Here is a 15,922-nt window from a genome sequence, read left to right on the forward strand (position 1 = left end):
ACGTTAATCCTTCAGTCACCCTCATGACATCATGTCTTTTCAAGTCACCTCACATTGTCACTCTGATTTAATGTTTCTCACACCCTCAGTTTCACATTAACACAACACATCACCTCACATCGTCTTTTTCATGTCACCTAAATAATCACTTGGAACTCATCTTTCCGATGGCGTGAGTTCATGCTTGACTCATAACATCTGACACTTCCAATAATCAAATCTGTCATCTGCTTCCTGTTATTGAATATATGAATAATAATATATGAAGCATCTCTCGCTTTCACCATATGGACTTTGTATATAGGTGTAAATATAGTCCCAGCACAAAGGGTTGTCATAGATGAAATACAACATTTAAAAGTAGGCTTGAAGCTGTTATCACACACACACACACACATAAAATCCTGCCAGTGGTGGCCGTGTAATGGCACTCCATCTGTGCAGTCCATTAGGTGGCCTGGTGGCTTAGTGCTGATGAAAACGACTCCTTTGACAGAACACAGTCCACCATCACGTGGTCGGTGTTTACTACGAGGCCCATTCAACACAATGTTGCCCTAAAATGAGCCAACAAGGTAGCAATAATTATACAATAGCGGCGCACAAATAGGTTTGACTGTTTTTGATTGATATGTGCTTCGCTTCTACTCTAAATGGATGGAAAATAAGAAAAAAAAAAATGTGTCCCTGCAGGCAAATGGATGATCCTGAGCCGCCACTCCGGAGGTGTGGAGTGACACATGAAGGAGCACGGCAGAAAAAGCGAGGTGACGTTGGGAGGCGTACTCTCTAACGGCGGACACATCGATCCCAAGGTGAGAAGTGATCCAATCAAGCCCACAATGTTAGTGTTAGAAAATAGGAGTAACATTCATAACAATAATACCATAACAACAACAATAACAATATCATTAATAAGCCAACCAGTTTAGTTTTATGGCTCATTTCATGCACAAAGGCAATTCAATGTGCTTTACATGAATAAAAGAAAGACCCACAGCAAAATGTAATATAGTGAGCGTGAAGCCATATTAAAAGACAACAGTATAATAAACACAAACAATTAAGATGATTAAAAGAAGTGCAAAGCAATAAGACTCGAGTACAATGAGAATTGGGTATACATGTTAAATCAAATGAAAGGAAAAATGTTTTTAATTAGGATGTGGGGATCCATTGGCAGTTTAGTCTATTTTTTGGAGCATCCTCTTGGTATATTGTGTCACATATTTGCTGTCTTCTTTGCGGGAAAGACAGAAAACAGGAGCTAGTATTCGGTCACTGGCCAGAAGAGACAGTCCAGTGTGTTTACTGATATCAAACATGAACCCTTGACCCATAAGCTCCAAACCACACACACACACACAGCTCAATTTGAAGTTTAGTAGGAGCAAAATCCCTCCATCCCATTTTCTCCTCATGGCGTTATCTCACAGAGCAGCTATGATTTAAGCAAACAAAAAAAATGTCCCGTGGTGCTCTGGAAGCAAACACACGCCAATGTCTTTTCTAATGTAAACAACTGATGGACGGTGATCAAGAACAAGTCTTTCACATCATATTTCTTTTCCTTATGGCATCATCATCTATTTCTCATAACCTCATAAGTGAGGGTATGAATGTCAAACGACTGGTAAGTTGAGAGCTTTGCCTTTCGACTTACAGCATGGACCCATCCTTCAGTCACCCTGAGGTACTTAAACTACTGCACTTGGGTAAGGATCTCATCCCAAACCTGGAGGTGGCACGCCACCTTTTTGCGGGTGAGAACCATGGACTCATAAGATTTGAGGAGTGACCGAAAGCGGCCGAAATGAGTTTTCCCTGTTGGGTGGCTGGGTTCTCCCTTAGAGATAAGGTGAGAGTCGCTGGCTGTCATCAGGTACAAACTCAGAAGAGTTTGGATTGTGGAGCCAGATGAGGTGGCTCTGGTCAGAAAGTCTCCCGGATGCCTCCCTGACGGGGGGGGGGGGGGGGGGGAGCTTTGGAGAAGCTACTTTGGTACTAAGATACTTTGGCGAGACTACGTATGTCTCTCAACTGGACTGGGAACGCATCAGGAACCATTGGGAGGAGTTGGATGAAGTAGCTCAGGGAGAGGGAAGTCTGGGTTTTTCTGCTTAGTCTGTTGCACCGCGACCTAAACTCAGATAAGTGGAAGAAGATGGATGGATGGATGGATGGATGGAACTTTTTTCATATAGTCTCACATTTCTTTTGCATGATCCTTCCCATGGCCTCATCACTTCATCATCATTCTCTCCTGTCATTCCACAATCATCCCTCATGCATCCCTCATGGCATTATCCGACTCATGTTGTTACTTCCGTATCCTGTTTTTGTTTGTCATTACTACCATTAACTTTGTAATGCGGCGGCATGGCGGTCTAGTGGTTAGCGCGCAGACCTCACAGCTAGGAGACCAGGGTTCAATTCCACACTCCTAGTGTGAGTGAGAGCGGCACAACAGCAGCTCCTGTGTGAATGTTTACTGCGAATGTGCGAATTTGAATGTGTCTGCTTCTTGATAGGGCGGCATGGCAGTCAAGTGGTTCGCGCACAGACCAATTCCACCCTCGGGCATCTCTGTGTGGAGTTTTGCATGTTCTCCCCGTGCATGCGTGGGTTTTCTCCGGGTACTCCGGTTTCCTCCCACAAAAACATGCTAGGTTAATTGGAGACTCCAAATTGTCCATAGGTATGAATGTGAGTGTGAATGGTTGTTTGTCTATATGTGCCCTGTGATTGGCTGGCGACCAGTCCAGGGTGTACCCCGCCTCTCGCCCGAAGACAGCTGGGATAGGCACGCGACCCTCGTGAGGAAAAAGCGGTAGAAAATGAATGAATGAATGAACTTTGTAATGTCATGTCTCATGTGATGATCGCATGTGACCACTTTCATGTCATGTTTCTCATGTCCAGTCTCATCGTCAGTTTCATATTCTGACCTTCTGACCTATTCTAACTTTCTCATGTCATCTGACATCATTGTCTTTTTCACATCTTTCTCATGCGCATCATCGCTGGCACGTATTGTCACCGCCTATTGACGTCTTCCTCAGTCTTTTTTCACACACCGTAAGATTTAGTTGAAATACATAGTTTTCTAAATTGTAACAGGCCCAAAACAAATCTACAGTGTGTGTTCTCTTCCTCATGTTATGATCGACTATCGACCCAAGAAGAACTCCCCGCCCCCTCGGCTGGAGCCCCCGCATTCTTCACGCTAGCTTTTTAATCTGCGACTTGCCACACAGAGACTCTCGCTTCAACCTCAAACATCCACGCATACACTAAAGGGCGTCTCGCTGCTTTTCACAGCCTCTCGCTCTTTCAGAACACCTTTTTCCAGTCAGAGACATATGTGCAAACACAAGCTCTTGCAAGTCGCACTACAGAGAGCTTCCTTCACAAGGTTACGTGGGCGGGTTTAAAGCACCACATGAGATGTATTTGAGCTTTTGAGATGTTTTTTTTAAGCTAGACAAAAAAAATGATTCCCAACCTTTTTGAGCCCATAGACCAGCTTGTTTCAGTCAAACCTCTGTCAGACCTCATAGTAATGCTAATGCACTCCCATCATTTACCAACAAAGAAAACATTCATTCATTCATTTTTTACCGCTTGTCCTCACGAGTGTTGCAGGGGGTGCTGGAGCCTATCCCAGCTGTCTTCGGGCGAGGGGCAGGGTACACCCTGGACTGGTGGCCAGCCAATCACAGGGCACATATAGACAAACAACCATTCACACTCACATTCATACCTATGGACAATTTGGAGTCGTTAATTAACCTAGCATGTTTTTGGAATGTGGGAGGAAACCGGAGCACCCGGTGAAAACCCAAACTCCACACAGAGGTGCCCGATGGTGGAATTGAAAGCGGGTCTCCTAGCTGCGTGGCCTGCATGCTAACCACTCTTCCGCAGTGCAGCCACAAACAAATAATGAATAATGACAAATAATGAAAAACAAAAATATCAAAAGAAAACACTGGACAAAATGACTCACTATATGCTTGATGTGCATGAGTGACAGGTGCAGTGTGTTTTTTTTTCATCATCCATTTTGCTACAGAGTCTCGCTCTGGTTTTTTTCGGTTTTGGGAACAACGAAAAGTTAGTTTCACACAATGAATTCTTCGGGAGTGAACTACAATGCCATTCAATTCAAATGTTCCACGCCATTGTAAAAAATTCTCTTTTGTCCACTTTAAATTCATAACAAACTTTGTCCTGCACATAACAAAGAAGGGTTTTGGTACATTAGCATGGCAGAAAGCGACGAGAAAAACATTCGGCCAGAATCTGGTCCACGTCATCACTTTTATGGAGCTTGCAGTGACTCCTCCCAGACACTAGATGGTTTCTTTTCCAGTCTACAGCGAGAGCACTACAAAAAAAGTTGATGGTACACAACTGCACACTAATGGATGTTACTTTTAGAGCAGTTTTAAACCATAAAAATGGCCACAAAGTGGCAGAAATGCTCTGCATGGATCTTCGTATTTACACACTCAACAGGGAGGAGGAAGTGGAAGAGTATGGAGGAGAAACGTAGGGAAATTGTAACACACTCAGTTTAGTTCCAAATGTGAAAATTGTAAATATTTCATGTTGTATTATTAGCAAATATATGACTATTTTGATGTAAAACAACCCTTTTTTGTGTTTACGTTGTGGTGTAGTTAGATCTCACTAAAGCAAAAAAATTGTGTCTGCTTGAAATGTAGCTGTTTTTTTTCCCCCTTTTGTTGGGAGCTGGTATTTTCCTGAAACCTACCTATGTTTTACTTCTGATTACTAAAAAAAAGGTAGAACAAACCTGTTTTTTCTGAAGAAAGACAAGATTCTAATCTTTCTTCCATGTTTAAATAGCCATAGAACACAATATTTTGTGTGTCTAAAAAAAATGTAAAAAATCCTCTAAACTGAAAGCTTGTCTTTTGAAATGTCTGGTATTGAATGAGTTAAGAACTTTAATCCCTTCCCTCCTTTATGTGGGAAGGGGCGACAGGAAGGAAGAAGCATGCTAGGGTAATTAGGCATACTAGGGAATTTCATAACACAGGTTCTCTTCATGAGTCAAACTTATGAAATGTTCCCTTTGATATTTCTGTTCTCCTTTGCATCATCTAGTTTTACTTTATACCTCAAACCAGATGTTGGGCGTGTTCTCCAGGTGGAATGCTCAATTGCAGGATTATTCCGCAGGGATAATCCTCATTGTGTCGTAATTCACGCCGGTGTGGTCCATCCAGATGGCACATGGAGGTGTTGCTTCTGGTCGATGGAGCGTTCAGGTTTAGTGTCGTCCTCCCAGAAAAGTTGCAGAGGAGGGAACGGAATAAATCACTGAGCCATCTGCGCAGTGAGGTTAAACAGCGAGGACAGTAGGTAGTCTTGCAGCATCAACACTGCTGACTCATTCGGCAATTTATATTGCCATTTAGGTTTTCAGACTCTTAAGTCGCTAAGCTGAGGAGAGGCTGGATCGATGCATGGATGGTGAGAGGGAAAGATCAGCAAACAGATTAGGTGGCAGGCAGCAAAGCTTAAATTAGAAAAGATTGGGTAAATAATGGATGATTAATGATGTTAAAGATGAACAACGTGTGACAAAAAAAGAGCCACAATTAAAATCTTTAACACTCTTTTATCAATTCCTTCCCCAGCTCAGCCTGAGACCTCAACAAGGTCGAAATCCAATCTCCATCAACATGACTCATCCAGTTCCAAGATCTAGACAAGAGAGACTGTCGTTCTGTTTTAATTCCAGAAGTGGATGTGACTAGGACACACCAGGAAGTGTCCCGGGCATCCCTTCCCTTCGCTTCCCTTTCTGAAGCCCGATGTTTCTTTGTTTAAGGATCTTTTGTAGAAAAATCCCTTCCCAAATCCTCAAGTAAGTCTCCCTCAATGCCGAGTGAGCCCTGCCCTCTAAAACCTCCAACAGGTTAAGGCTCTCTCCCTCGGGATGGGCAGCCCAGCAAGGGCTCCTCTTGGTGGATTTGGCACCACCACCACCTCCCTGGAGGTCACCGGATGGACATCTTGGCCGGGGAACAGCTCCCTGGAGCTCAACCAGAGTCTGGCCATGGCGACGGGACTTGGCGCCGTTGGTGCGGCAGCCATGAGCGCGGGTGTGGACAACCTGACTCAGGAAAACGTCACCAGCTTGCCCATGAAGGAGAAGAATTGGCCTGCCCTCCTCATCCTGGTCATCATTGCATTGACCGTCGGTGGCAACATCTTGGTCATTTTGGCTGTGTCGCTGGAGAAGAAGCTCCAAAATGCCACCAATTTCTTCCTGAGGTCTTTGGCAGTGGCGGACATGTTGGTAGGCATCCTGGTCATGCCCATCTCCCTCATCAACATCCTGTATGGTGAGTCTCACAACACTTTCTGTTGCAGCAAAATGTTGTCTAGTTATATTTGAATGTGGCTGTCCGAAAATCATGGAATGTTCATTAATATTACTCATGCAGTTTCTCCTCCTGATATCTACCACCAACTGCTCACCGGCTGTCTCCAAACGTGCAAGGCCTCCAAAGTAGTAAACTTGCTATAATCATTCAGTGACTCCCTTGAATATTTTTTGCAAGTGGAAATCCAAATGAAAACACATTTGTTGTCCCTCGATTATCACAGTTAATTGCCTCCAGATCAAGCTGATAAGTGAATTTTTATTAAGTAGTATTCAATATTAACACATACAATATTTTCATAGTTATATAATAGAAAACATGTTTTGGACTTTAAAATACAGTTCATTATTAGAGCACTGGAGATATTATTATTACAACAGGTTGCAGGATAAATGCAAGCACATCCATAAGAGATGGCCAACGCTCATTGCATATAGCAAGCTACTAAGCTAACTAGTTAGTCTCCAATTTTATTTGTTCCAAACTTGAAAGTGAAGAAGAACAGTGAAGAAAACGGGCAAAGTAAGAAACCAAAGAAATACCACTTCCACACTGAATGGGAGAGCTTGTTTGTCGGCCATGCCGTGGCTGTGTGTGAAGGTAATGTAATCAATGTAGAATTTCTAATGCAAATAACCAGAATACTACATATAACTCTTCCAATATGACTATTAATAGATTATAGTAAACCACAAAACAGCAATCATTTATTAATGATTTTGTTTTTGAAAAAACGCAATGTAGCGATGGATGACTGTTGTCCCAGTTCACCTGTTGATTTGTATTCTTGACGATCATGCAGTGTACCTCATATGGTCTGACCTTAAAAATCCAACATGCTCGGGAAAGTACAAAGTTAGGGCTTTGTGTCACAGGTGTATTGTTGAATGTTTCTCATTGGAGTTCATTCTTGCACTACATACGTATGCTGCGTGTAATACTGCTGTCACATCTTCCCAGATTAAATCCAAAAACATAATCCCTAGGTGATTTTATTACAGTTTATTGTAACAATATAGGGCAGCTAAGAATGTATTCTATTCTATTGTAGAACATTCTGCATGGCTTTTTTTCTGTTTAAACTCAAAATGACAGAACATGCTTCTTTTCCACCCACAACACGGATCGGATTTGGTGCATTAGAATGGCAGGAAGTGACATATTTTCATCATTTCATTTTTATATGGCTCATAATGACTGCTTCCAGACACTAGACGGCACTTTTTCTAGCTCATACCCAAAGCACTACCTACGACATTTATGTTTATGAACATCTCTTTGCCCCTTCATGTTCTTACATACTAATTGGATGCTGTCACAAGCACGCATGTACCAAAGCAGGGTTCTTTGGGCTGTTTCCATTGAACTGTAAGGCCATTGTACCATAGACCGGAAGAAAGTTATCAATGCTGTGTGAAGCAGCGCAGAGATCCTGCAGAGAGATCATGTTGTACACAGGGGACAAGCAAAGTCCACTTTCACTCACCCGATAAAAATGCATAGAAAATAACTTTTTTTTTTCTATCTTGTCTTTTGCTAAGGCTTCTTGTCTAATGCGACGGGGCTTTTATCCTGACAGGACAACAAATTTGTAGAATAAATGTCAAGTCGAGGCCCTCACTAAATGATTTGTCATTCAATTTCTGCATCTGGCAGTCGCTCTGACAGGCCGCCGTCTCTCTGGGGGGAAAACATTTATGATGAACTCGTTTTGGGTAGGGAAGAATGGCGGCACTGGCAGAACGTACTTTGTGATGTTTTAGCCTTGTGGAGTTGCTTTGCAGGGGAGTTTGGGAAGGTGCTTAGCTTGCCATCTATGTTCTAGTTCTGAAAGCCATTCTAAACAAACATGGCGGCAAGCCAGAGCCACTTCTTCACTGTTGTTTGATGTTGAACATGAAGGTTGATTAGAACTTTGGGCTCTCGTTAAGCCTTCATTCTCACCTGCCGTGCTCCGCTCTGCCATCCCTGTCACAACTATCTTGCCGCCATGTCTCTAACTCCGACTCTTTCCTCAGCCCGTCGCCTCCAATGAATGTGAGGCAGCACCAGACATCGTAGTCGTCCCAGTAGGCCTCGCCGTTACTGTTACTATTAAAGTCGTCATCCTTTCTGTCTTCCCAGACTATGCCTGGCCCCTACCCAGCACCCTGTGTCCTATCTGGATCTACCTGGACGTACTCTTCTCCACCGCCTCCATCATGCACCTGTGCGCCATCTCCCTGGACCGCTATGTGGCTATACGCAACCCAATCGAGCACAGCCGCTTCAACTCCAGGACCAAAGCCATGATGAAGATCGCCGCTGTGTGGACCATATCCATAGGTCAGCACTTTACCTTTACCTTTACTTTCACTCAGCCTGTTCATTATGCAATAACTGCTTTTAACCCTTATCACTAAAATTAGCCTGCTGATTAAATCATTTTGAATTACATTTTCCCTGCATGATTTTAACTGTTGGAAAATCTGTGAATTTCAGTATTTTTTTGTTTAATTAATGAGAGTTCGCATGTGTTTTATGGGCTCGCTATAATTATGAATTTTAATTGCAGTACTTTTACTTCTTGTTTCTTATTTCCTTTGCAGCCAATTCAGGCAGCGCACTGGGCAGACCTGGAATAATTGTTTCTTAACCCTTATCACTAAAATTAGCCTGATTAAAGAAGTGAAAGCGCACCTTAGATTGCACCAAGCCCCCTCAGGTGACTTTTTCCACTCTGAGGCATCAATTCCACACTAACAAGACCTCACGTGTTTTCTCGAAGCACACAAACAGCCCTAACTGCACTTTTAATGGCCGCACGGTGCTGAAAAAACGACAAACCTGACAAAATACTGATGGAAGCTGCTATTAAGAGAGTGAACAGGAGCACCTCATTGTCTCATTAAAGGGGTGGTGGGGAAGCCTGGGTGAAGAATGACTTCTTCTGCATGTGTGTGTGTATGTGTGTGTGCGCAACATAGAAAACGAAACACCGCCCTATGAAGAAAGTTTAGAGGGGGATGACTTTTAAAACTTCTCCCCTCCATCCTCCATGCAACTTCTTTGGACCGCCGCCCTTTAAAACCCAGGAGGGTTTTTTTTTTTTTGTAGCGAGAACACCTTTAGAACTGTCTAAAAGAGAGCCTTGGAGCATGGTCAGACTTCTACAATAATAGGTGTGTATGAGGGCGGCACGGTGGTCAAGTGGTTAGCATGCAGATCTCACAGCTAGGAGACCAGGGTTCAATTCCACCCTCGACCATCTCTGTTTACATGTTCTCCCCGTGCATGCGTGGGTTTTTTTCCGGGTACTCCGGTTTCCTCCCACATTCCAAAAACATGCTAGGTTAATTGGAGACTCCATATTGTCCATAGGTATGAATGTGAGTGTGAATGGTTGTTTGTCTTTATGTGCCCTGTGATTGGCTGGCGACCAGTCCAGGGTGTACCCCGCCTCTGACATAGGGCTAATTATTAGACTCCCAGGTATATTTTTTCCAGAACCAAAAAAGTTCACACCTTCGTGAGGATAAGGAGCAGCACGGCTACGGTTAGCGCGCAGACCTCACAGCTAGGAGACCAGGGTTCAATTCCACCCTCGGCCATCTCTGTGTGGAGTTTGCATGTTCTCCCCGTGCATGCGTGGGTTTTCTCCGGTTTCCTCCCACATTCCAAAAACATGCTAGGTTAATTGGCCACTCCAAATTGTCCATAGGTATGAATGTGAGTGTGAATGGTTGTTTGTCTATATGTGCCCTGTGATTGGCTGGCCACCAGTCCACGGTGTACCCCGCCTCTCGGCCAAAGACAGCTGGGATAGGCTCCAGCACCCCCTGCGACCCTCGTGAGGAAAAAGCGGTAGAAAATGAATGAATGAATGAGGTGTGTATGAGGTATATGACACCCTGAAGACACCCATATGTCACTTCCTCAACTAGTAACAGTGCCTACATGGTCCAGTTATCCCACATTTTGATGGTAGGATGGGCCCATTCAACACTTCTTTCAATTTTTTTGTTACTTGGTGTGTTCAAAATGTCTGTAATGTAATCGTCAATGTTTTATAATCATTAGACACATGGTTAACAACCTACGACCAATTAGGTCTTATGTCAGTAAGATGTTTTGCTTGATGGCGGCCATGTTTTTCAAACAGTCTAGCTCAAACATTACACACACGTGCTTGTCAGTTCCCTCTGGGTTTGGGATGGGTACCACAACTTGGTGTCGTTATGGCACTGCTGTACCTTGAAAAATAAAGTCGCTATCTCGACTCAGCCATCAAAGCAATAATGTCCAATTAACATGGCTGTCGCTCTTTAAACCAACACACAACACTTCCTCATTATCCACCAATCAGGGTCACGGCGGGGTGCATTCTCTAACACTGAATTCATAAACATTAACATTGCATGTTGTTACACTCGCCCCATTTTACTCAATTAATACATGACTCTTGTGTGTAGGATTAACTTAACCATTGTCAGAAATTCCAATTCAGGCTGATTTATGGGCTTTAATAACAGTGCCGCCATGTGATGTATTTAAAAAAATAACAGGCAGCACAGTAGGGGTGCATGTTTAGACATATTTCCCCCCTTTTGTGTGCTGCAGTTCAGGAGAAGAAGCGTTGAAGCATGGGGTGACTGTATGGTTATGTTGAACCATTCCTGAGAGGCTTAACAGAGATCAATACACACGGATTAGCCACAAAGCATCCAACATGAGGTTTCCCTGGGGGGGGTAAAAACACGCACATTCGACTTGAAGGATGTTTCAACCACAATGACATTCTACCTCGGCTTTGCGTGATGCACAAGGAGCACGCTAGACGGCCGCCGTTTGTGCTCTTTGTGCAGATTAACAGATGGATTGAGACGATGAGCACCTGTGGGTGGGAGATCTGCCGAAACGTGGGGGTCGTTTAAAGAGCTTAGCATTAGCTAGACGTCTGATTGTGAAAAGGGCACATGCAGGGTGGATTGCTTTGTGGATTTGTTTTTTTTTTGTGCCACTTCCTGTGCACTGTTTTTCATACGTCAATTTAGGGTGGTCTTAGGGGGGGTGATGATCGATGATTCCTGCTGCATGAGAACAAAGGATGTCGACTGTATTCAACCCCCTTTAAAATTAAGTTATACTTGTTGTCCTTATGTTCCATATAATAAAATGGACTGTATGTTTTTTATGTTCACAGGGCACATATAGACAAACAACCATTCACACTCACATTCATACCTATGGACAATTTGGAGTCGCCAATTAACCTAGCATGTTTTTGGAATGTGGAAAGAGAAAACACAGAGAACATGCAAACTCCACACAGACATGCCCGGAGGGAATCAAACCCGGGTCTTCTAGCTGTGTGGCCCATGCGCTAAACACTCCATCACCGTGCAGCCTCGGTCCCTACCATTCATTCATTCATTTTCTACCACTTTTCCTCACGAGGGTCGCGAAAGTGCTGGAGCCTATCCCAGCTGTCTTCGGGCGAGAGGCGGGGTACACCCTGGACTGGTCGCCAGCCAATCACAGGGCACATATAGACAAACAACCATTCACACTCACATTCATACCTATGGACAATTTGGAGTCGCCAATTAACCTAGCATGTTTTTGGAATGTTGGGAGAAAATCCAGAGAGAACATGCAAACTCCACAAAGCCATCCCCGGGGGGAATCAAACCCGGGTCTCCTAGCTGTGTGGCCCATGAGCTAAACACTCCTGCACCATGCACCCTCGGTCCCTACCATAACATTTTTAAAAGAAGAAGGAAAAACAAATCCTGGCCATATGTGTCATATAGAATTAGACTACAAGTATTCATATATAACAGAATAAGCAGAAAGTACAAATGATTTACGAAAATATGTCCTCAATGCAGGTGTTTCCATGCCCATCCCGGTGATTGGCCTCCACAACGAGGACAAAGTCTTCGTCAATGGCAGCTGCGTGCTGAATGAGGAACGCTTCATTCTGATCGGCTCCTTCGTGGCCTTCTTCATCCCGCTGGTCATCATGGTGGTGACGTACGGCCTCACCATCCAGGTGCTGCAGAGGCAGGCCACCGTCTTCCTGTGCGAGGCCAAGACATCCTCCCAGCAGCCTTTGCAGCCGCCCGCCATTAGTGCCACCTTGCAGCCGCCCGCCTTCCACCTCCCACAGATCCACACGCATGCCCCCCCGGAAGGTAACTCACCTAGAAGAAGTTGACTGTTGAATGTCGCAACTCTAAATTAGAACCTTCCTCGAAAGCAGAGCTGAAGCCGCCCCCCACGCAGAGCCGCCGCAACACCCTGAGCTGCCTGAAGGGGGTGGACCCCAGCATGCTACTCAGCGTCTCCACGTCGGAGAGCGTCAGTATCGTTGCCAGTTCGGAGGCAACATCGCAGCTGAGCTCGCCGGCAGCTGGGCCCGGGAGGAGCGATGCCTCGGGTTGCCATGGGCGACGAGGAATGATGCAGGCTATCAAGAACGAGAGGCGGGCCTCCAAGGTGGGCATAACCGACAACTGTCGGCCCCCAGACTCAATTTAGATGTTGTATATAGCAGTTTGGGACTGCTGTTAGCTACAGTTAGCTGCTAACAACCACTTGCTGCTCTGTTGCTTTATTTTCTAGAATCCACATTCATCTCAAAGGCGTCTGGAGATGTTTGCTAATGTTTGCTAATGTCATCACATTCAAGAGGTCAAGGGCGTTACACAATCTCCAGCAATCCAATCCATCTTTTTCCTCTCCAACCTTCCCAGGTGCTGGGAATTGTCTTCTTCCTCTTCCTCATCATGTGGTGCCCCTTCTTCATCACCAATGTCGCCTTCGTGCTGTGTGGCGGCTCCTGCAATGAGTCCCTACTCCACGAACTGCTCAACGTCTTTGTGTGGGTGGGCTACATCTCGTCGGGGGTCAACCCGCTGGTCTACACGCTCTTCAATAAGACCTACAGGAGAGCCTTCTCCAGCTACATCCGATGTCGCTATAATATGGGCACCAACGCTGCCGCACAGGGTTGCAAGAACCCACCGGGGGGAGCAGCAACGTCGTCGTGCCCCTCGCATGCCATCACGCCCCTGCTGGCGGACAGCCACAGGAAGGAGGGCGTGGACCGTAACAGTAACTGTCGCAATGGTGGGCGGGGGGACAATGGGCGGCTGGCCATCGACCCAGAGGACACCACGGACGACGGCACCCAAATGGGGGGCACGTCGCAGAGTCTCTCAGACTACCACAACATCAGCGCTCTATCAGAGACAGAGGCGGAGACGGAGGCGGAGCAAGAGCTGTCGCTTATCAGCTACAGCCCCGCCTCCAGGGTGCACACAAGCAGCGTGTGATGCCGCTATGTTTGGAGTCTTTAAGCTGGTGCTCGTACTCAGAAGACTGTGCAAGGAGGCTCAGGGGGTCAGGGCGCCATCCATGCAGGAGTCAGAGAGGTCAAAGGGCACCAGACTTCACGAGAAGCAAATTGACTTTTGTGTGCGCGTGCAAACCAGCAAAGAAAATGAATTTTCTTTAGAAATGCAGTTGACAGGCATTAAGGAATTTTGGAGAACCTCTGGTCTCACAGCGTCCTCTAGTGGCCACAGGAAGAATGCATCAACAACAACCCAGCACCTGAAATGTCCTTTTATAAAAAAATAACAAAATGTATTTTAAAAAATGGAGATGAAGGAAAAACTAGATACTTAGCTTAGATGAATCAGAGATATATATACTGTAGGTCTTCCTCACGTTTGCCAAGGGAAATTGAGAGAAGTCACACAATGGTGGCATGTCATACTGGAGCCACCGCCAGCTTTTTCAAAGGCAGGTCAAAGGTCATCTTCTTCTAGACATGGTAATGTCGCCAGCAGCACCGCAGAGCCGCCTCATTCATGTTTCTCACACAGCGGAAGGTACCATCACCTTTTTTTCCCCCCAAGCCAAGGTCAAAGAGCAACAGTCAGAGATGACCATTAGAATGATGAGCAGGAGTCAGCTGATTCTGATTCTATGATCCCTTCTTCACAAACCAGGACAAGGACTGAGGGCGCTCCACCTCAGAGCAGAGGCATGGAGGAGGTGGGCCTCGTCACACTGTCACTGTTTGTGGAAGTTAATGACTGCATTGCCGAGAACTGAGGAGTTATGTCAGGGGTGTCCAAACTTTTTCCATTGAGGGCTGCAAGTTCATACAAATTGAAAGGTGTGTGTTGGGAGGCTTCAACACATTTTCTACTTCACTTTTCCCTAATCAATCAATGAATCAATCAATAACCTTAACGCTTTTGGCTTAGTTTTTACACTTTGACGACAACAAATTGTCCATATAGGTATGAATGTGAGTGTGAATGGTTGTTTGTCTATATGTGCCCTGTGATTGGTTGGCGACCAGTCCAGGGTGTACCCCGCCTCTCGCCTGAAGACAGCTGGGATAGGCTCCAGCACCCCCGCGACCCTCGTGAGGAAAAGCGGTAGAAAATGAATGAATGAATGAATGGTAGGGGCCGAGGCTGCACGGTGATGGAGTGTTTAGCGCATGGGCCACACAGCTAGGAGACCCGGGTTTGATTCCCCCCGGGCATGTCTGTGTGGAGTTTGCATGTTATCTGTGTTTTCTCTTTCCACATTCCAAAAACATGCTAGGTTAATTGGCGACTCCAAATTGTCCATAGGTATGAATGTGAGTGTGAATGGTTGTTTGTCTATATGTGCCCTGTGAACATAAAAAAACATGCAGTCCATTTTATTATATGGAACGTAAGGACAACAAGTATAACTTAATTTTAAAGGGGGTTGAATGCAGTCGACATCGTAGTGAGGATAATGTGGAATATGCTGAAACAAACAAAGCAGCAGGCTACACTTTGGACACCCCTGAGTTACTGGATGCTAATATGGGGAGAGCAGAAAGTGCCACAAAATCTAAGCCTCTGAGGGGAGGCTCACTGTGTCACACTTTGAAGACCCCCGCCTCCAGAGGCATTTGGTTTACTGGCAGAGTTTGAGGAACAAGAAAAAGCCTGTCTCATGATAAAAATCTTTAGTTTTGTCATCTTGTACATCAAAAGCTCCCAATCCAATTCGGAGAGAATGTGTCCACGGTAACGTATGAAAATTGATTTGACGTTTTTAAATGAGAAGTCAGAGCAGACTTTTGGTTGCCAAGCAACAAGATCAAAGATGTATTGGCCTATCTTTCTTTGAAGGTGCTGCTCACAATGGTTTACCTGAGGCCCCTCCCCCTTGCAAAAAAAAAAGCACAGCAATATATGTTTTAGACTCCATTCAACTCTGCCAATAAACATCAAGGAAAAAGTAAGAATTGGGCTCATTATACTTCTTCTTTTTATATATATATAACATTTTTATTGTGAATGAACATATCTTCTTGCGTTTATACAATAATCACCCAAGCAATGTATGTATTTCTGTTTCTTTGAAGTGGGATGCTGCAATTTATTTATTAAAAATATTCAATTTTCGAGACTTAATCATTGACATCCACAATACAACACAAAATATTGCACTGC

The 15,922-nt window shown here is 44.8% G+C and overlaps 1 protein-coding gene across 2 annotated transcripts in view; it reads left to right on the top strand.

The window, feature by feature from the left end:
• The window catches only part of htr2cl1 (5-hydroxytryptamine (serotonin) receptor 2C, G protein-coupled-like 1), a 138,946-nt gene extending 123,141 nt beyond the window's left edge, over positions 1 to 15,805 (top strand). For both annotated transcript variants that reach the window (XM_058067123.1, XM_058067124.1), the window contains 6 exons: positions 694 to 815; positions 5,673 to 6,383; positions 8,550 to 8,750; positions 12,296 to 12,601; positions 12,670 to 12,905; positions 13,163 to 15,805. In XM_058067123.1, coding sequence (XP_057923106.1) covers positions 5,975 to 6,383; positions 8,550 to 8,750; positions 12,296 to 12,601; positions 12,670 to 12,905; positions 13,163 to 13,744 — 1,734 coding nt within the window. In that variant the 5' untranslated portion in view covers positions 694 to 815; positions 5,673 to 5,974 and the 3' untranslated portion in view covers positions 13,745 to 15,805. The remainder of the gene's footprint in view (positions 1 to 693; positions 816 to 5,672; positions 6,384 to 8,549; positions 8,751 to 12,295; positions 12,602 to 12,669; positions 12,906 to 13,162) is intronic.
• The last annotated feature ends 117 nt before the right edge of the window (positions 15,806 to 15,922 follow it).

Source organism: Doryrhamphus excisus, chromosome 3 (genome assembly GCF_030265055.1).
Source record: "Doryrhamphus excisus isolate RoL2022-K1 chromosome 3, RoL_Dexc_1.0, whole genome shotgun sequence".
Classification (NCBI taxonomy): Eukaryota; Metazoa; Chordata; class Actinopteri; order Syngnathiformes; family Syngnathidae; genus Doryrhamphus; species Doryrhamphus excisus.